Genomic DNA, 21,209 nt, shown 5'->3' on the forward strand with positions numbered 1-21,209 from the left:
GTCTGCGTGTCCAGTCTTATTCTTAACATATATTCTTAAAATAAATTTAAATATAGTATATATTATTATTTATTAAAACAAAAAATATTTTAAATACTTGATATAATTAAAATAAGACATTAAAAAATAATTAAAAATTTTATTTATATTTTAATATCAATAAAATATCAAAATATCATTACAATTTATCTAAAAAATACTTTATATTTTATATATATGCGTGTCTCCGTGTCATATAAAATTTTAAAATTCGCGTATCGCCGTGTCCCGTGTCGTGTCGTATTCCGTATCCGTGTCAGTGTCTGTGCATCATAGATTGCAACCATATTTTCAATAAATGTCTAATTCCCTATTCTACGATTTGGTTTTTCTTTTAATAGGTTCTTTTTTGCTTTTGACGGTTTTTATGGGTAAAAGGAAAACATTATAAATTGAAACTTCTATCAACATTTTGGATATAAACAGAAATTGGTTAAGAAAATATATATTTTGTATTTTTTAATTGATCAATGATTGTAATTATAGACTATATTCAAGAAAAAAAAATGTACATCTCATCATATCTTTTCAAATCTATCAAAACTTATAAAAGGTTCATAATATTAACGGAATGATATTTGTGTGGTGAGTTAGCACCTCTAAAAGAAAGTAAGAAAAGCGTGAAGAATAAGTGAAAAAAAAAAAAAAAAAAGAGAAAATTGATTATTCCTTTTGAACTTTTGTATGATCTAAATATTGCTTGTCTTGGGACAAAGATGGTGACTGGTCCATATGCTCTAACTTGGATAAATTGGGATGAAAAAATTGGTTGGTAGGAGATTTAGTGAAGATGTCCGTCATTTGTTGTAGAAGGAGCAGAGAGCAATTTTATTATCCAATTTGAATTTTTTTTTGGTAGACAAAATGGCAATCAATTTTAGTGTGTTTGTAAAAAAATAAGATTTGTAATAATACGAAGAGCACTCTAATAAAAAAATAAGACAGATGGATAAGCATAAGAGATATTTAGGGCGTGTGTGGTTGAGGAAATTATAAATAATTTTTAAGAATTTTAAAATGAAAATATCATATGTTCATGTTTGGTTTAAAGTTTGAAAAATTATTCTCAAGCAAATTTGATTTCAGGGAATTAAAATACCATCATTTCAATTCTCACATTTTTCTTGGGTATATATGATTGCCATGGAAATAAAATTTTTATAACAAAATAATACTTGAACCACATACATCCTTAGGTAGGGGTGTCCGCAGATCGGATCGGATCGGATATGGCCGAAAATTCGATCCGATCCGCACAATTTCCATCAGATCGGATCGGATATGATATCCGCACTTTTTAGTGCCGAATCCGATCGGATCCGATCCGCACATTTGCGGATCGGATCGGATATCGGATATATCCGTATAATTAAACCTTCTCTTTTTAATCATATTTCTATGTAAAAGAATTCGATAAAAATATTTCTTTCATACTTTTAAACTTATTTATTCCTAAAATATTTTTAATCAAACTCTCTCTAAATAACAAAAATAAAATAATACAATATATGAATAATAATTACTAACTAAAACATACAAGCAAGTAAATATAATACCAAACATATATTTATTTATTTATTTTTTAATTATTATAGTGCGAATCTGCGGATCCGCGGATCGGATACGCGGATGTAGAGCAGATATCCGCGATCCGATCCGCAAAGGGTGCGGATCCTATCCGCAAAAGGTGCGGATCCGATCCGATCCAATCCGATCAATTTGCGGATCAGATCGTATTCGCAATTTTTGGATCGGATGCGGATATTTACCGCAGATCTGTGGATACGATCCGATCCATGAACACCCCTATCCTTAGGAACCTTAACAAGTTCAGAATCCAAAGTAGCTCACAAGTGATATTGGCAAGTGTACAATTTCTGTTTTAGTGGAGGAGCGAGCAACAATTGTATGCTTCTTGGACTTTTAAGAAATCAATGAGTTCCCCAAGAAGAAACGGTAATTGGTCAAAGAACGACGAATATCTAGACATCCTACTCAATTGGAGCCACTGAAGCTATATATTTGAAGAGCAAAATTTTTGGAAAAAATTAGATCACTTCCTAGACTATTTTGCAAATACCTAAGAACTTGAATGGCTACCTTGTATAGTAACTAAGTGGCAAATGTTATGAATTGACTGAGGTGTTGAGTGGCACAAGTGATATTAGGTTGGATGCTGATGAGGTAAATAAGGCATCCAATCAAGTAACGATAAACAAAAGGATCAGACACAAGAGAACTAAAATCCTAATAAAGATTGGTGGTGCTATCCACAGTGGCAGATTTGACTCCTAAAAATCTTAGAGAGATGCCTTAAGTTGAGTGAGCTTCTTCAGTTTTTAGAAAATATCTCAAAGTACCAAGATTCTTAATTTTAAAATGGGCATCTAAAGTTCTTTATATAGTTGCTATTTTAGAAATAGAATTTTGAATAATTCCAATATCATCAACATACACCAACAAAATAGCGATTTCATTATCCAAAATTTTAATTAAAAGACAGTAAAAAATAATCTACTAATACCCACATGAAAGAAGAAGAATAAAAATCTATTCATACCATATCCTACTAGATTATCTCAATTCATATAAGAATTTAAGATGATAGCAGTATCGATTTGTACGGGTTATAATGAGATAAGGGAGAAGATCCATGTAAACAGTCTCTATTAAATCACCATATAAAAAATATTGTTGACATCTAACTGATAGATTAGTCATTTTTTGATTGAGGCTAATGCTAAAACTATTCTAATGGTTACTGGCTTGACTATTTGGGAGAAAATTCCAAGAATTCACCCCTTCTATCTAGTCCCCTTCACCACCACACAGACTTTGTACGATTCAATTGAACCATTCGAGTGGCACTTGATTTTATAGATCCATTTACAACCAATATGTTTTATCTTTGGGGAGATATTTGATGTGAGGATTATCGTCGGTTAGGAATTTCACACAAATAATTCCATTGCAAATATAGTCAAAACCATGGTTGTCAAACTCGCGAGTTAACTCGTAAACTCGTACGAGTTTACGAGTTTAGGTAGTGGAATCGAGTTGACTCGGACATAAACTCGTTTCTGGGTAGACTCGGGTTGACTCGGCTAGACTCGGATAAAATCGTGCAAACTCACGAGTTTGCTAGCGAGTCAGCGAGTTTAATTTCGTTGTCCATTTTCGCCAAAACGGCGTCGTTTTGGCCCAGAAAAAAAAAGCCTTACAGAAGCGGCTAACCCAAACCCGCAACCTAAACCCACACCCACTAATGAAGGAGTGAACTAAAGTTCGAAACCCTAGTGACTCCCTCAACCAAACCCTCACGGCCAGCCTCACTCGTCACACCCTCCACCATCTAACGGCGGCGTTGTCTATGCCGCCACGCAGAGGCCAGACGCCAGAGTCCAGACGGACCCCTCGCCTTCTCACCTCCCCTCGCCTCATCCCTCGTCCCCCACCGCTCACCCACGCAGCGTCGCAGAGCCCAGTGAAGGACTACCATGCAGAGTCGCATAGCGCCAGAGCCCACCACCAGTCCACCACGCCATTTGCCTCCCCTCCCCTGTTCTGCCCTCGTCGGCCTTGTTCTGTTTTTCTTCACTGAAGCACTGCCAATCTGCTTCAAGTGATAAAGTCTATCCATCTCCAAGGTAATTTTGTTAAACTAATTCAAATGCTAACAATTTTGGTTGCAATTATTCAATTCTGCAAATTTATTAAGGCCCTGATCTGCGTTTGATCTGTTGAAAATAAATTAATGTGTGAAAAAAAACTGATGCTGCTTGCTTGCTTCTGTAATATGTACTTCATGCTTCATGCTTCAATCATGGTTAAAATGTGTGGATAGTGCTTCTGCTATATATTTTTTTTTCTTTTGTTTTCTGCTTCTGTTATGTAGTTATGTTTAGTCTTTAGTTTATTGAAATTCTGAAGTCTGAATTAGTGAATTGAAACTCTCAAGTCTGAATTGTTAGTTAGTGTTACTGACTTACTGTGTTAGTTTAATTGAAAGTCTGAAGTCTGAATTGTTAGTTTAAATGAAAATGTATCTGTTGTGTGATAAAGTGAGTATTGGAGTATTGGTGGTTGACTCTGGTTGCCATTGTTTTAATTTGTTTGTGCTTGATCATATTGATGACCTCAAAGGGGGTTCATATGACAATGAGAATGGACTTTTGGGTTAACTCATAACTGGGTGGTATATTATTCCGAATCACAAAAGTATTGCTTGCTGTACTGCATTTGGAGTGATGATTATTGATTAAGTCTTATGATGCTGAAAATTTTTCATCTTTTAAACATTATTGTTGTAAGTGTAGCTGAAACTAGTGTTAGTTATGAATTTAGTTAGTGGATAATCTGAATCTAAATTTAGTTAGTGGATAATCTGAATCTGAATTTGTTGTTTGGGTTGTTGATTTTTAGGGATAAAAATACAAAATGTCTGAGAATGTTGGTTCAGGGACAGGGTCTTCGCTTCCTAGTATTCCTAGACCTACACCTACTGTTTCTAGGAGAAAAAATGCAACTGGAAATAGAAGTGATATAGGATGGAAACATGGGATTGATGTTCAAGGCAATGGTAAAAAAGTGAAGTGTAATTATTGCTCAAAGACTATAAGCAGAGGGATTTATAGATTCAAGCATCATCTTGCCGGTACTAAAGAGGATTCAGAGCCTTGTGCTTCAGTACCTGAAGAAGTGAAGGCTGTGATGTTGAAAGTCTGTGTGGAGGCTAAAGAAGCATCATTGAAGAAGAGAAGATTCGGTGATGATGAGGATTATCCTGAACAAACAGAAAAGGAGAAGGACAATTCTCAACAAAAGGGGAAAGATATTCGCAACTTTGTTACAAAAGGAAAAGGGGCTCAAGTTCAATCAACAATAAATCAAATGATGAAGAAGGATCTAAAGGAACAATGTGATCAACAATGTGCCATATTTTTCTATACAAGTGCTATTCCTTTCAATGTTATTAAGAATCCTGAATTTTTAAAGTTTTGTGAGATGGTTGGGAGATATGGAATTGGCTACAAACCCCCTTCTTACCATGAGTTAAGAGAAACCCAATTAAAGAAAGCAGTGAACAATGTTGATGAAATGCTTACTGAATTTAAAGCAGAGTGGAAGAGAACTGGTTGTTCAATCATGTCGGATGGATGGACTGATAAAAAAAGGCGTAGTATTTGTAATTTCTTGGTGAACAGCCCTAAAGGAACAGTTTTTCTTTATTCATTGGACACTTCTGACATCTCGAAAACAACGGATAAAGTTGTCAAAATGCTAGAAGATGCCGTAGAATTTGTTGGTGAAGAGAATGTAGTCCAAATTGTTACAAATAATGCTGCTAATTATAAGGCTGCTGGAGAAAGAATGATGGAGACTAGAAAAAGTTTGTATTGGACACCATGTGCTGCACACTGCATAGATTTGATATTGGAGGATTTTGAAAAGAAGCTAAAGGTGCATGAAACAACCATAAAAAAGGGAAGAAAAATCACCACTTTTATCTACTCTCGGAGTATGCTCATTAGCATGTTGAGAAATTTTACAAAGGGAAAGGACTTGGTTCGGCCAGGTGCCACAAGATTTGCCACTGACTCTCACTTGTCTTCATGATAATAAAGGACCGTTGATGACTATGTTTACTTCTGCTGATTGGAAGACAACTAAGGTTGCATCAATGCCTGAAGGAATAAGAGTCCAAAACATGGCCTTGGATAGTAGGCTATGGAAGAATATTGTCATATGCCTCAAGGCTGCTGCTCCTCTCATTACAGTCCTTCGCTTGGTTGATTCAGATGAAAAACCAGCCATGGGTTTCATCTTTGAAGGCATGAAAAACGCCAAAGAAACAATCAGGACTAACTTCGGTTGTGTTAAAAAGAGGTAATCTTGAGTCTTGACTAATTGAAAGCTTTAATATTTGATTATCAATGTATCATGTTACCATGTTTTCTTTTTATATTCAGTTATTTATTTAATTTTCTTATTTTTATTCATTTGCATTGTTATTTTTAGTTACGAACCTATATGGGAAATTATTGATGGAAGGTGGGAAAGTCAATTGCATAGACCATTGCATGCAACTGCGTATTATCTTAATCCTCATTATCACTATGAACCAAATTTCATGGTTGATGATGCTGACATTAAGATTGGTCTATATAGTTGCTTGAAAAAACTGGTTCCTAACCAGGAAGAAAGGAAAAAGGTTGGTCTACAGCTTCCTGACTTTCATTATGCTAGAGGCCTCTTTGGTAATGAAACTGCAAAGAGTAGTAGGAAGACCATGCTACCTGCTGAGTGGTGGGACTTCTATGGAGATAGTTGTCCAGAACTAAAGAAGTTTGCTATCTGAGTTCTAAGCTTAACTTGTAGTTCATCTGGTTGTGAGCGTAATTGGAGTGCATTTGAAATGGTAATTCCTTATTCCTTACTTCCTTAGAACTATTCATTATTTATTTTAATTTTAATTTTTGTATTTTTATTAACTATTGGCACTATATGTTTGTAGGTTCATACAAAGAGAAGAAATCGGTTGCATCAAAAGAAAATGAATGATTTAGTGTATGTGATGTATAATTTAAAGTTAAAGGACAAGCAAATTAGAAAAACTCCAGAACTTGAATTTGATGCAGTGCATTCTGATGATGAGTGGATAACTGAGGATGTTAATGAAAATATTGCTGAAAGTGTTGAGCATTCTCACTTGCCAACGAATGACAATACTAATGATGATCCAAATAGTAATGAATTTGCTATTCCAGATATGAATAGTAATGAATTCAACATGGGTGAGGGAGGTGAGAATGAGTTTATTGGGGGATCCATAACAAAATTTAATAGAGGAAGAAGATGAACATGTGAATGATGATGAAGATTTTGTTGGTCGTGTTGAACCTGAGGTTGAAAGAAATGATGTTTCTGATGAAGATGGTGAAGATGATGATGTTGATGCCATGGAAGATGAAGATATTGGAGGATTTGAGTTTTAGAGTTTATTAGAAATTTAATTGTTGCTTTGTTGTTTTCTTTTGTGTTTTGGTTATGTCTTATGAACCTTTGATTGTGTAATTGTGTGTTTTATGTTGAACTAGATAAATACTTGTGAAGGATTTAAATGTGTGATCCAAAGTACTTGTTGTAACTTGTAATTTTAGTATTAGGTTAATTTATTATGTGTTTTGATGTTGAAATTGTTAGGTTTGAATGTCTATATCTGAGTAAATATATATATTATACATGATATATATATATATTTTTAAAAATGTATAACAGGTAAACTCGTACGAGTCTACGAGTCGAGTCTAGATCAGCTCCACGAGTTTACCTAGACTCGCGAGTTTGACAACCTTGGTCAAAACTAACAAACAATTCTCAATTAAAGTTTAATTTTTTGTTGTCACAAGTTTAACCTAATAAAAATAACCGAGAGTATTATTCCCGAATCGTTCTACCTAAGAATTACAATCGAGTGCTCAATTATTGGTTGAGTTTCACAGGTTGAGTTGATAAAGAAGCGAAAATTTAAATGACAATAAAATAAAGAAAATAACTAAGGAAATCAATTACTAAAAAGAGGCATTCATGGCAAGGATTGAGAATTAAGGCTTTTTATTCTAGTCATTAATTATCATATAATAGTTGTCAAGAGCTAATTCTATTAAGTTATCTCCAACATTGGAAGAAGGTATAATGTTATCTTCACATTGAGAGAAAGTCAAATAGGACTAGTTAATCCCAATCCATAAGTAATGTTAATGGACACAAGACTAACTAATCACTCTAGATTGCTAACATAAGTTGGGTATTAATGACTCAAGATCACCAACTTTCTCTTTTCAAGTCAAGAATGCACAAAATCTACTTTAAAGTCCAACCAAGTATTTTGTCAAACACTTGGAAGGCATAAAAGGAAAATCATATTAAATTGCAAGAAATATAAAATCTACTACTACCAAATGTAAGAAATTAATAATAACAACTCAAATAAACAACAATAACATGAAAACATAAAATTGCATTGAAGGAAATGAAAATTAATAAAAGTGTTCATAAACTAAAAAGAGGCATAAAAGAGAAATTATCAAGAGAGCTAAGAAGATTGAAGCAAATCAACAAGGAAAAGTAAATGAAACTAAATCAAAACAAGTAATTAAACCTAAATCTAAAAGAAAATTAAACTAAGAACCCTAATTTCTAGAGAGAAGAGGGAGCTTCTCTCTCTAGAACTAACCTAAGGCATGTTTCCTACACTACACTAATTGCTCTCCCTTGATCCTTCTTGATTTCTATATCAAATAACCTCATAAATGAGTTGGATTTGGTCTCGAATGGTTCAGAAATCGCCCCAGCATATTCACTTTAACGAGGTCACGTGACTAGCGTCACGCATATACGTAGGGCGGGGTGGGTACTCGCGGGTTCGGGTAGTGTTGCCACCCCTACGCGTGGGTGACGCGTGAACGTGGCCATGAATCCTCCAAATGTTCATTTCTTCATGAATTCTCCACTTTGCATGCTTTTCTCTTCATTTCTTCCGTCCAATCTTTGCTTTATAAGGCTGAAATCACTCAACAAATATATTAAGGTATCGAATAAAATTAAAGTGAATTAAATTTAGCAATTTAAAGGTCTAAAAAGCATGTTTTTCACTCTTAAACATAATTTAGAGAGAATTACAAAAGAATGCTATTTCATTGAATAAATGTAAGATAAATTGATAAAATTTCTTAAATTCAATACAAGATAAACCATAAAATTGGGGTTTATTAATATTCCACCGTAGGTTAGATTTTGTTCAAATTTAAAGCAGCAAGCTCTTCTTCATGGAACAACGCTAATGAAAAACCTGATTAGCTTCTAAAATGATTTTGGTTCATGCTAAAATTAAAGGAATGAGACGAAAGTTGTGTGATTATGAGAAAGAAGAAAGAGATAACGGAAGAAAATGAATTCCAACACAATGAGGTAAAGGTTGGTGAGGAAAGAGAAGACTTGTAGATATAATCTTTGAAAGTGGATAGGAGGCTTGGTGGTGCGTTGGCTCTAGCAAGGATGAGAGATGTGAGAGATCTCAACAGTAAAAGGAATAAGGGAGGTAGGTGGTGTATCTTGGCCAGAAGAATGAGAAGGTAGTGAAGGCTGGTGTGAGTAAAGAGGCGAGGAGGCAGTAGGTGACGCAATGCCGGTGAAAGGCGTTGAAGAGGAGATCAAAGAAGAGATAAGGATGGTCCATGGTAACACAGGGACATGGGATTGTCGAGTTAAAAGGGGTTGGTTGAATGAGAGATAAATTGGGTGATGGGGAGGTTTCAGGTGGGTCAGCAAGGGGTGGAGGTCCAATAAGAATAGAAAGTTCATGTTGTGTAGCACGATTGTTTATTAGTTGTGGACTTGCAGTGTGTGGACAAATTATTTGGGTTTGGAGAAGGTAAGATGGAATTTTTTTTTGCCAAAAAAATATTGTTCATAAAATATTATATTTCTAGATACCATGATTTTTTTTCTTCTAAAATATAAATAATATACCCTTTAAAATCATATTAATAACAAAAGAAAATGACATTTTGTACTCTAAAATCAAATTTTAGAATGATAAATTATGAGAGTAAAAACATAACATAAACAACCAAAAATTTTAATGTCATAATAATTAATCAAATTTGTAAATAAAGTTTTTCAAAGGAGTTTTAAAATTAAGAACGAAGATGGAACTTTATTTATGAAATAAATAGCATGATGAATGGCATAAGGCTAAAAAAGTGAGAAATATTTTATTAAAACATAAGGTACAAATAACAATTAAAATATGTTGATGTTTGTATTGGACTCTCCTATTTTGTTGTTGGAAAATTTTAACATAATTATGTTGATGAATAATTCTCTTTAAAATATTGATGAAAAATTCAGCTCCATTATTTGAAGGAATGATTTTAACTTTAGAATTAAATTAAGCTTCAGACTAAAGTAATAAAATTCTTAATATATTGTGAGACTTCACTTTTTTATTTTAATAAAATAATAACCTAAGTGAAAAGACTAAAATCATTAATAATGGTTAAGAAATATTTACTATTATGAATTGAATTTTGATGAAAAAAATCTTATATATTTAAATGAAATAATTAAAAATGGCATTAGCTTTATTTAAATAGCTAGAGAATGAAAGTTTTTTTTACTTTAAAAAATGACATACATCACAAGCCTCCTCATGATTTAAGAAAATAAAAAGATATTGCTTATGCAAAATATTGAGTCTTTGTCTAAAAATGTGTTATAATATGAAATGTCACAAAGTTGAGGGAAAGATGAAGATAAGGTGTATATAATTTATTGAGTCTTTTGATAACAGTTTATTGTTGTGAAAGACTTTGTCTAGGATGTTCAACCTTGCTGTTAGCCAACCCAAACCAATCACCCTCAAGCTCTTAGATTCATGTAAAGTACATGAAAATTGAGAAAAAGTGCATTAACAAAAGAGTGTGAAAGTAAGCTTAGAAATAGAAATCGAAATCAAATTAAAATAAAATTGAGGCAAATATAAGATATAAATAAAATTAAAGATGAAAAAATTTGTCAATGCCCTTATAATGTGCAACAACTTGAGACCAATTAGGCATACGAACAATCACGAGTTTAATTTTAGAGTAAGAAATAAAAAAAAGTTTGAAATAATATGATTAGTTGCACTCGAATCAATAATTCAAACATCATTAAAAATTAAATGTAAAGAAATTTTATTTAAGATTGAAAAAGTATGAGTGGAACAAAAGAAATGAGTATCCAAATTGGACTTGGAAATAGTCCAATTTGAGAAGAACTATTGGCCTTTTCATCCTTATTTTCTAAGGTGGATACTATAATGAAGATGGCAAAAATATTTTCTTATGAAGATGCTTTGGTTAAAAGTGTGGTTTATTTATTTAGTCACACTTTAAACAAAAATAACACTTCTATAAATATCAAAATCTAACCATACAATCTATCATCTAAGGGTAAAAAAAAAATATATTCACATAAAGACAATTATACCATCTTCATTGTAGTATCCACCATTTTCTAAAGCATGTGTTTCAGTCCATTTTCAAAAACATAAAAAGGTGTTATGCTGTTGTGGAGTCAAGCCCATAAGAGCTTATGATGAATACCCTTGTGCAGCCATTTCTTTTTACACTAGGGTATGTGAAGGTTAAAAAAGTGCAAATGATGTGATTGCGCTGTTGGTAGAAGAGGGGACGTGATCATGGAAGCGGAGGCAGCTTGGGTATCTTGGGTCGTCCTGTGGATAACTGTGTTTGCCATAGCAAACATCTACCGTGTGGCCCGCATGAGCACAATAGGTGCACCACTTGACAAAACTGCCATGTGTCCAGTATTGAAAGAAGGAGCAGCATGGCCCCGTTAATAGGAAGAGCATCAAGTCTTCATGGTGCGATCAAAATATGCTGGTCATCAAGGATTGCTAAGGTGAGTTGCAACTATCGTTCATGTTTAATAACTAGAGCAAAAAATTTGTTTATTGAAGGAAAAGGGTCGAGCAACAAGTGTTGACAGCAGACGACAGCAAATCTTTCATCGAGTCCCTTTAGAAAGTGGGTGATAAAGTCTTGATTTTGGTATCTCTTAGTTGGACAAGCACAAACAAAAAGAGGGCATAAATTATCCAAATGCTCTCACAAAGTTTTTAGAGAAATATAAAATTCTGTAACAGAAAAAATGCCTTGTTTCAAAGCATACATCTCCTCTTGTAATTCTACAATGCATGAGAGATCGGATTGTGAGAACCGTTTTCAAATATTAACAAAGATAGATGAAGCAGTTGTTAGGCATATGACACTCTGAGTTATGGATTAAAAAAGAGAATGAAAAAATCATGAGAGGTCCAAATTTTTGTATCTCCCAAGTTTAGAAAAGAGGATCATTAAGGGAAGGAGATGTAATAGTGTTTGTGAGGAAGTCATATTTATTGTTAGAAATTATAGCCATGGAGAATGAACGACTCCAAAAATGATAATTATTCCTAGTGAGAACATGTGTTACTAGGACAAAGGTAGGACTCTTAATGAGTGGATATCTTATACGCTTTTTGGCATTATTTTCATATAGTTTTTGTTATGTTTTATTTAAGTTTTATTCTATTTTCATATGTTTTAGTGAAAAATTGATATTTTTAGATTCTACTTTGAGTTTGTGTGTTATATAATGATTTCAGGTATTTTCTGGCTGAAATTAAGGAGTTTTGGCAAAGTCTGATGCAGAGACAGAGAAAGAACTGCAGATGCTGTCAGATTCTGACCTCCGTAGACTCAAAGGAGCATTTCTGGAGTTATATAAGTCCAAATGGTGCGCTCTCAACGGCTATGGAAATCTAACATTCAGGGCTTTTCAGAAATATATAATAGTCATACTTTTCTCTAGAAATAAAGGTCCAAAACTGGCGTTCAACGCCAGCCACCAACCCTATTCCTAGCGTTGGACGCCCAAAAGGGAGAAGCTGACGTCAAACGCCCAAAAGGGAGTCCCAAGCCAGCATTTAATGCCCCTAAGGAGTACTAGCTCGTGGAGACACCCTAAGCTTAGCCTAAACACTCACCAAGTGGGCCCAAAAAGTAGATTTTCGCACCTCTAAGTCTAGTTTATCATATTTCTGTAATTCTTAGTTATTAGATTAGTATATATAGGAGAAGATCACCCATGTTTAAGATCTTCTTCCTCCCCCATTCGAATACTTTACTATTTTTGTAAGCTATGAGTCACTAACCTCCTAGGTTAAGGTTAGGAGCTCTGCGGATTCTTATGGATTAATAATATCATTGTTCTACTTCAATCTATACTTGACTCTATTCTAAGATGTATCTTCGCTCTTCATCCTAATGAATTGGGAGTGTAACTTGAGTACCTGACCGTCATCCCTATTCTGCATGGGTTCTTTTGAGTCCTTGACGGGATAGTATTGAACCACAAGCTTGATTATACATCTCTTAGATGGCTGACCCACGACTTCGTTGGGGACTTCTCGAGACATCAGTTCAGCTGAAGTACAGGACGATTAGGGCCTTTGGCCCTTTGTGGTATAGGCTAGAATCATTGGAGTAGCGTTCTCTGATCCGGTAGATCCGACCTTGTATGTGGCACTTTGAGTAGGATCACCAAGGGAATGGACTGCTAGAGCTTCACCCTCGTTCAGATTGGATGACCGCTGACCCGGCATTTGATCTGAAGTAGAGGAGATTAATGACCACTGACCTGGCGTTAGTCACTTACAGCCTTTCATGGAATGAATCAATTAGAAGTTGGAGTAGACATTGAGAAAAGTTGATCCAGAAGGAGGAAGCATCTCCAAAGTCTAAACCGTTCTCCCATCATTGATTCCAGACCAATTAAGTAATTCTGTTTTATTCTATTTTTATGCGTTTTTCGTGAATTTTCTATCCACCTGACTAAGATCTTTAAGATAGCCATTGCTTGTTCAAACCAATAATCTCCGTGGAATCGACCCTCACTCACTTAAGGTATTACTTGAATGACCTGGTACACTTGCCGGTCTATCTCTGCGAAAGTTATGGAGTCAATTTCGTGCACCAACTCTCACTATAGTGTATATATAAATGACTGCTAGAATTTTAGGAGAGATTGACAGTGGATTCCTTCATTGTAGATAAGAAGGAAAGGACTAATTATTTGGATTAGAAATTATGGTCATATATGGGTATTACCAGAGCTTACTAAGCTCTGCTACCATATCAACTTTCTGGGCAGAGACAAAAATTGATTAAGAAAATGTATATTGTGTATTTCTCATTATATCAATGATTGTTATTACAGATTATATACAAGAAAAAAGAATACAACTCATCGTATCTTTACAAATCTTTCAAATTTTATATAGGATAATTCTATGGTGATGAAAGAGAAATTCATCCGCACCCAAAGAAAAGCAGTGTCAAGACCTTAGACCGAAGCGTGTCCCAAGATAGCAATTTCTGTTAGACTCCTGTTATACTAGAAGTAGAAGGGGAAATCACATTTCAAAGTTTTTTTTAACATATTAATTATTCTTTAAGTTAGGCACTATAATCTCATAATAACATATTTGAAAAATCAATTTAATAAAACTCACGGTTGGCCTGTTATGCGAAGTTTTGTCCTGTTATGAATCATAAAAAATTACTAACAACACACTAGAATTCAGTTTTCATAATACATCGCATTTATAACCAATTTTACAACACTCTTAGAACATGAATCATTGTGTCTTTATCGCTCCCAACCAATAACCTAAGTGTAAATCTTGAAATATTTTACTTCAATAAGTTTTAAATGATAATTATGAGGTAAACTATGTCTATTATGAGTTTCTATTTTAATTACATCATTGCTATTTGACAATAACACATAGCACAAGTATCCAATGTATCATGAAGTTCAGTTCTTTTTATTTTTGGACAGGATAAACTATTAAAACCATCTCCATTTTTTGAAATGTTGACAAAAATATTCCTCACTTTTATTTATGACAAAAATGTTTTTAAAATATTTTAAAACATGACAAAAATACATAATATTAAATATATTATCAAAAAGTGCTTTAAAAATTAGATTTTGATGTACCTTTTACAAATATTATTAAAAAATGAGATATTTTTATCGTAAAAATTTGGTGATTTTATACTAAGTAGATTTTTTTCAATACTATTAAATGATAACAAGTATTCTGGAGATTAAATTTTCGTTTGGTTCTTTGTATATACTTTCTAAATAGTTATCCAAACATTCCTACAAAATTTTGTATCAAGAACATAAGCAGTTTATCAAATACCAAAGTTGTGTACCACTTATAAAATTTTTTGTTATTTTTGTCGCATTTTAAAATATTTTGAAAAAATTTTTGTCGTTATCGAAAATGTCAATTATTTTTGTCAATGTAAAATCGGGGGCGATTTTAACAATTTAACATTTTTGAACATATTAAATTTCTCACTTTCTCTCTTTTTTTTTTCTTCATTTTCTTAAGACTTGTTTGGAACTCCGCTTGTGTTATACTTGCAGTACATAGTCGATCCCAAGTCCGGATAAAGGAGGAGGATTGTGTTAGGTCTTCGACAACCAACCTAAAAAAACTTAGTTGAATCTTCATGACATGAATCAAAGACATTATTGCACTAAAGTTAGGTCGTTACCCGGAAGCAACGCGCTGTATGGCTCGAGTACAATGTCAAATGAGCAAGCGCCACTGCATCAGTGCCCGGATGTAGTGTTAAATGAGTAAGATTTCCCGCATTTTCGTGAATGGACGACGGTAAATAAGCTAGTTCACAAAGTAAAAGGTAAAGGTCGGAGCGACAGAAAATTGAGATTTGGGACATGAAACATAGGCACTCTAACAGGAAAATTCATGGAGGTGGTGGACACCATGACAAGGAAGAAGATTAACATTATGTGCCTACAAGAAACAAAATGGGTTGGTGCAAAGGCTAGGGAGTTGGATACTTCCGGATTCAAACTTTAGTATATATAGAAAATAGGAATGGGATTGGTATTATTGTGGATAAGCAGTGGAAGAAGGACATAGTGGATGTCATGAGGGTGGGAGATCGGATCATCTCTATCAAACTTGTGGTGGAGGAAGGTGCTTTTCATGTGATTAGCGCCTATGCACCGCAAGTGGATTCGAACGAACAACACAAGATAAGGTTTTGGGAAGATATAGAGAGTTTGGTCCAAGACATACCTTCGGGATATAAGATTTTCTTAGGAGGAGATTTAAATGGTCATGTTGAAAGAGAAGTGACTGGGTGTGGAAGTATTCACGGAGGCTATGGTTTTGGGATGATCAATGCCGAGGGTAAAACTATTTTGGACTTTTCATCAACCTTTGACCTTCTCATCGCAAATACATGTTTTAAAAAAAGAGATGAACATCTTATAACCTATAAGAGTGGCATGAGAAGCTCTCAAATCGTGTTCTTCTTGTTAAGGAGAGTCGACCGAAAATTTTGCATTAATTGTAAAATTATTCCGGGAGAGAGTTTAACAACACAACATAGGATGCTCATCATGGATTTTTGCATTGAGCAAAAATCGAGAAAAAGACATCATACGAATAACCCAAGGATGAGGTGATGGTAGATGAAAGGTGAGGAACAAAGAAGCTTCCTAAGATGGGTAGGAGAAGAGACAAAGTGGAATGGGAATGGAAGCACAGAAGAGATGTGGAGAGAGATGGCAGAAGTTACTGGAAGAACAGTAAAAGAAAGTTTTGGTGAATCTAAAGGGATAGGACCAAGAGATAAAGAGCCTTGGTGGTGGAATGCAAGTGTACAAGAAAAGATAAAGATAAAAAAGGAGTGCTTTAAAGAGTGATCTTTGTGCCGTAATACAGATAATTGAGAAAAATATAAGGCGGCTAAAAAAGAGACAAAAGTGGCTCTAAGTGAAGCAAGAACAAGAGCATATGAGGGTCTCTACCAGTCTTTGGGAACGAAAGAAGGAGAAAAAGGTATTTATAGAATCGCAAAGACTTGTGAAAGAAGAACGAGAGATGTGGATCAGGTTAAGTGCATAAAGGATAAGGATGGAGAGATGTTGGCTCAAGAGGAGAAGATTAATGAAAGGTGGAAGAGCTACTTCTACGAGTTATTTAATGAAGGACATAAGACTCTTCCGAGCCTTGATCGGTTATGCACAAGGGAAGAAGATCAAAACTTTGACTACTATCGAAGGATTTGAGACTTCGAGGTAAAAGAGGCTTTAAAGTAGATGAAAAATGGCAGGGTAGTAGGACTTGATAATATCCCGATTGAGGTTTGGAAAGGCTTTGGAGGAAAAGGCATCAATTGGTTAACCATGCTTTTTAATGAGATTTTAAGGTTAAAGAAGATGCCTGAGGAGTGGAGAAAGAGCACCTTGGTACCTATTTACAAGAATAAGGGAGATATACAAAGTTGCGGAAACTATAGAGGGATTAAGCTTATGAGTCATACTATGAAGTTATGGGAAAGAGTGATAGAACGGAGGTTGAGAAAAGAGACACAAGTAATAAAGAACCATTTTGGATTTAAGCTAGGCAGATCCACTACCGAAGCGATATACCTGTTAAGAAGGATGATGGAGAGGTATCGCAGTAATAAAAGGGATCTACATATGGTGTTTATTGATTTGGAAAAAAGCATATGATAAGGTGCCAAGGGAGGTCTTATGGAAGGTTTTAGAAAAGAAGAGAGTAAGGATCGCATATATTTGTGCAATTAAAGACATGTATGATGGGGCCACAACTAGTGTGAAGACTCAAGGTGGTGTGACAGAGGAATTTTCTATTGGTATAGGATTACACCAAGGATCAACCTTAAGTCCATACCTTTTCACATTAGTCTTGGAAGTACTCATAGAGCACATCCAAGAGCCTGTGCCATGGTGCATGCTTTTTGCCGATGATATCGTCCTTATAGGAGAGTCAAAGGAAGACCTAAATAAGAAGTTGGACTTATGGAGAGAAGCTCTCAAATTATATTGTCTGTGCAGAAGCCATAGCAAGACAAAATATATGGAATATAGGTTCGGTCTGAGAAGGAAAACTATAATATAGATGTGAAGATTGGAGAAAACATCCTACAAAAAGTTAAAAGTTTTAAGTATCTTGGGTGCATCATACAGGATAATGGAAAGATTGAACAGGATGTAAATATAGGATTCAAGCAGGTTGGTCAAAATGGCGGAGTGCATCTGGTTTTATATGTGACAAAAAAGTGCCTTTAAAACTTAAAGGTAAATTCTATCGCACTGCTATAAGACCGGCTATGCTTTATGGTACGGAGTGTTGGACAGCCAAAGGAGAGCACGAACATAAGCTAAGTGTGGCAGAGATGAAGATGTTGTGATGGATAAGTGGTCATACGTGATTGGATAAAATAAGGAACGAAGATATAAGGGAGAGTGTTGGAGTAGCACCCATTGTGGAAAAGAGGGTAGAATCGCGTTTCAGGTGGTTTGGACCTGTGAGAAGAAGACTAACAGAACACCCAGTCAGGAGGGTGGATGAGATGGAAGATGGACAAGGGGTTAAAAGCAGAGGAAGAGCTAAGAAGACCATCCATGAGGTGGTCAAACAAGATCTATATGTAAACAGTCTCTTTGTAGATATGATATATGATAGAGCTCAATGGCTTCATTTGATTCATGTAGCCAACCCCACATAGTGGGACAAGACTTTGTTGTTGTTGTTGTTGTTGTTTTCTTAAGACTTGATTGGATGAGCTTCTACAAAAATATCTTTTTAAAAGTAATTTTTTTAGAAGATCTTTAAAAAAAGTAAAAATAATTTTACGTTTAGATATTTCATATAAAAATATCCTTTTATCTAACAATTATGCTTGGGTATAATAATATAAAAGTAATTTTTAATTTATTATATTAAAAATATTTTTTAATAAAAAATATAAATTATAACTTCTAAAAAAATATATTTTTTTATTTTTTTAGTATTTTTATTTTTACTATTAAACTTTGGCCAAACACACTAAAAAAATTTTTCATTAAAAAAAATTCTTTCTTCCAACTTAATGGCATCCAAAAAGTACTTATTCCTGAAGTTTTCTGGTGGAGATCAAATTATTTTTCAATAGCATATCTTCTTGAAGGCCCAAAACTAAAATCAACCTTAAATGCCCATCGACCTTTTTTTGGTAACTTTGTTGGCCTAAATACTTATTTATTTCTTCATCATATGCATGACACTGCCATAAATTTTTTTTTTAAAAATTACAAAATACATTTTCACCAAGAAATTAAATTGACCCAGTTATGTGAAAGTGTCGCTATAGTCATTTTTAAAGAAAAATCCTAATCTTTTGAAGAATGGACAAAAGTACACATAAATTTTCACATGGTGGACAAATGTATACTCTAATTTTTTAGTAAGTCATGTGTACACATCAATATCAAGCTCCGTTGGTCATTTCTATCCTTCCTTCACCTGAGTAACATTTTCGACAGTAGTGGCTGCCAAGTGGCACCTTCTTTGCCATGATGGCTTTGTACATTATGTGACGTGGCCCTTTTGATGACACAGTAAAAAATAAGTGTTAAATGTTTGAATTTGTCAAATTAGAATGAAAAGAAAAAACTTTACAAGTTATAATGTCTCTTCATTCTTTCCATTCTCATAAGTTACTTCGAATATAACAAAGCCCTAGTAGAGAGTGAATGATGAGAGTGAATTGCTGAAGTCTTTGCATTTGAGTTTATTGATTATAGTTTGTGATTTTTGTTCTATGAGATTAAAATAAAACCCTCTTTCTAAACCTTCTTCATGTCTCTTATAATAGGAATTTGTAAACCCTAAGATACCAAAATATCATAATCTCAACGAAGGAAGAACATTGAAGAAAATCTCATGCCCTAAGCTGTTCACACTGTGATGTTGATGGTTTGATGAACCAGAAGGGATTAAGAGAGGGAGAGAAATAAGTTCTTCTCATTTTTGAAGAGAATGAAAAATCCCCTTAGAAAATATTTGATGAGTTATTACACCTTATATACTATGTACTCTAACTAAAAAAATAATTACAATGGTAAGCCTATTATTGATAAAGAAATAATTTAGGTAACACTCTCCCGCAAGCTAGAATTGTGTAAATCTAGCAATCCTAGCTTGGAAACATTAGCAAGAAAAGGACCCGGTGGCAGAGCTTTGGTAAGAAAATCAGCAAGTTGATCCTTGGAACGAACTGGCATAAGATGAATGAGACCAGACAAATACTTTTCACGAACAATGTGGCAGTCCACTTCAATGTGTTTAGTTCTTTCATGAAAGATGAGATTATTGGCAATGTGAATGACTGACTGGTTGTCACAGAATAGAGTGATATACTTTTGAAGCGGCAAACCAATAAAATCCATTAAGAAAGATAACTAACTAGCTTCACAAGTGGCAACAGCAAGAGACTTATATTCAGCTTCTGCAGAGGACTTGGCAACTATGGTTTGCTTCTTACTCTTCCAGCTAATGAGAGAGTTCCCAAGCATGAAGCAATAACCGGAAATAGAGCGACGAGTATCGGCACAGGTAGTCCAGTCAGCGTCGGCAAATCCAGTGAGATGCATATTAGAAGTAGAGGAGAAGAAGAGACCAGTTGCAGGTCGGCCTTTTAAATATCGGAGGATGCGAAAAGCAGCCTGTAGGTGAGAAGTGGTTGCACAGTCCAAAAATTGGCTCAAACGTCCCACATCATAAAAGATATCGGGTCTAGTGTTTGTGAGGTAAAGGAGTCGACCAATGAGCTGTCTATAAACAGTGTTGTCTATTAAAATGGTACCTGATTCCTTTGAGAGTTTCTGACTATAATCAAATGGGGTAGAGAGAGGCTTGCAATCTAGATAACCAAAATCCCTGAGAAGGTCCATGGTGTATGAAGAACGGATGCTTGACGGTTTAGAATTCAGAATAAATTCCCGTTGCAAGTATAGTTTCTAAACCAAGCAATCATCCTTTCTTACAAACGTTTTGGTTGTCACAAGTAACAAACCCAATAAAATTTATAAACCGAAGTATTCAAACCTCGGGTCGTCTTCTCAAGGAATTTCAGGGAGGTGTTCTTATTATTAGTTATGAAAAATAGTATTTTTGGATTTTGAAAGGTTTGAATAAGGAAAATAAGTTGTAGGGATTAATAAATTAATATCTAATAAAACTCTTGGCAAGGTATGAAAATTCGAAAGTTCTATCCTAGTTACTCTTATGAGAATTGAGTTTAATACCACTTAGTTAACCTTTACGAAAGCAAGGGAAAGTCAAGTGAACTAATTAGTTAGATCCCCAAGTCCTAGCCAACTTCTAAGGAAAGACTAGAGTTAGTGGGATTCAATTCAATTAGAGAAATTAATTAACAATCACGATAAGTTTGATAACTCAAGAACCTCTAGTTAATCAATTAAAGCCAAGAATATAAAAAAGCTAAATAAGAATCATAAATCTGAAATACCTCAATTTGTATCAAATAAAGAAAATCCTAACATGAATGGTTCATAAGCCAATTTGGCAACATAAGTAATTAAATAAAAGCATTAAAGTATCTGAAAGTAAAAGAGAAACATAAAGTAAAAAGAATATTGAACTTGAGAGGAAGTTGAAATAATAAAGTTGAAATAATAAGAAATCCTAATTCCTTTAA

At 34.3% G+C, this 21,209-nt stretch overlaps 1 protein-coding gene and 1 long non-coding RNA gene across 2 annotated transcripts; one reads left to right on the top strand and one right to left on the bottom strand.

Moving 5' to 3' along the window:
• On the top strand, positions 1,870-19,546 carry LOC110264288. The gene is made up of 3 exons (XR_002350185.1): positions 1,870-1,881; positions 12,377-12,384; positions 19,415-19,546. It is a non-coding gene; the product is annotated as an uncharacterized LOC110264288 (long non-coding RNA).
• Positions 19,951-20,442, bottom strand: LOC107607494 (uncharacterized mitochondrial protein AtMg00240-like). The gene has a single exon (XM_016309444.1). The coding sequence runs from the start codon at positions 20,440-20,442 to the stop codon at positions 19,951-19,953; it is 492 nt and encodes a 163-aa protein (XP_016164930.1).

Source organism: Arachis ipaensis, chromosome B07, assembly GCF_000816755.2.
Source record: "Arachis ipaensis cultivar K30076 chromosome B07, Araip1.1, whole genome shotgun sequence".
Lineage (NCBI taxonomy): Eukaryota > Viridiplantae > Streptophyta > Magnoliopsida > Fabales > Fabaceae > Arachis > Arachis ipaensis.

What these genes read in the sequence shown, in the direction of transcription:
- LOC107607494 (XM_016309444.1), bottom strand. Translation starts at nt 20,442, where the DNA reads ATGGACCTTCTCAGGGATTTTGGTTATCTAGATTGCAAGCCTCTCTCT.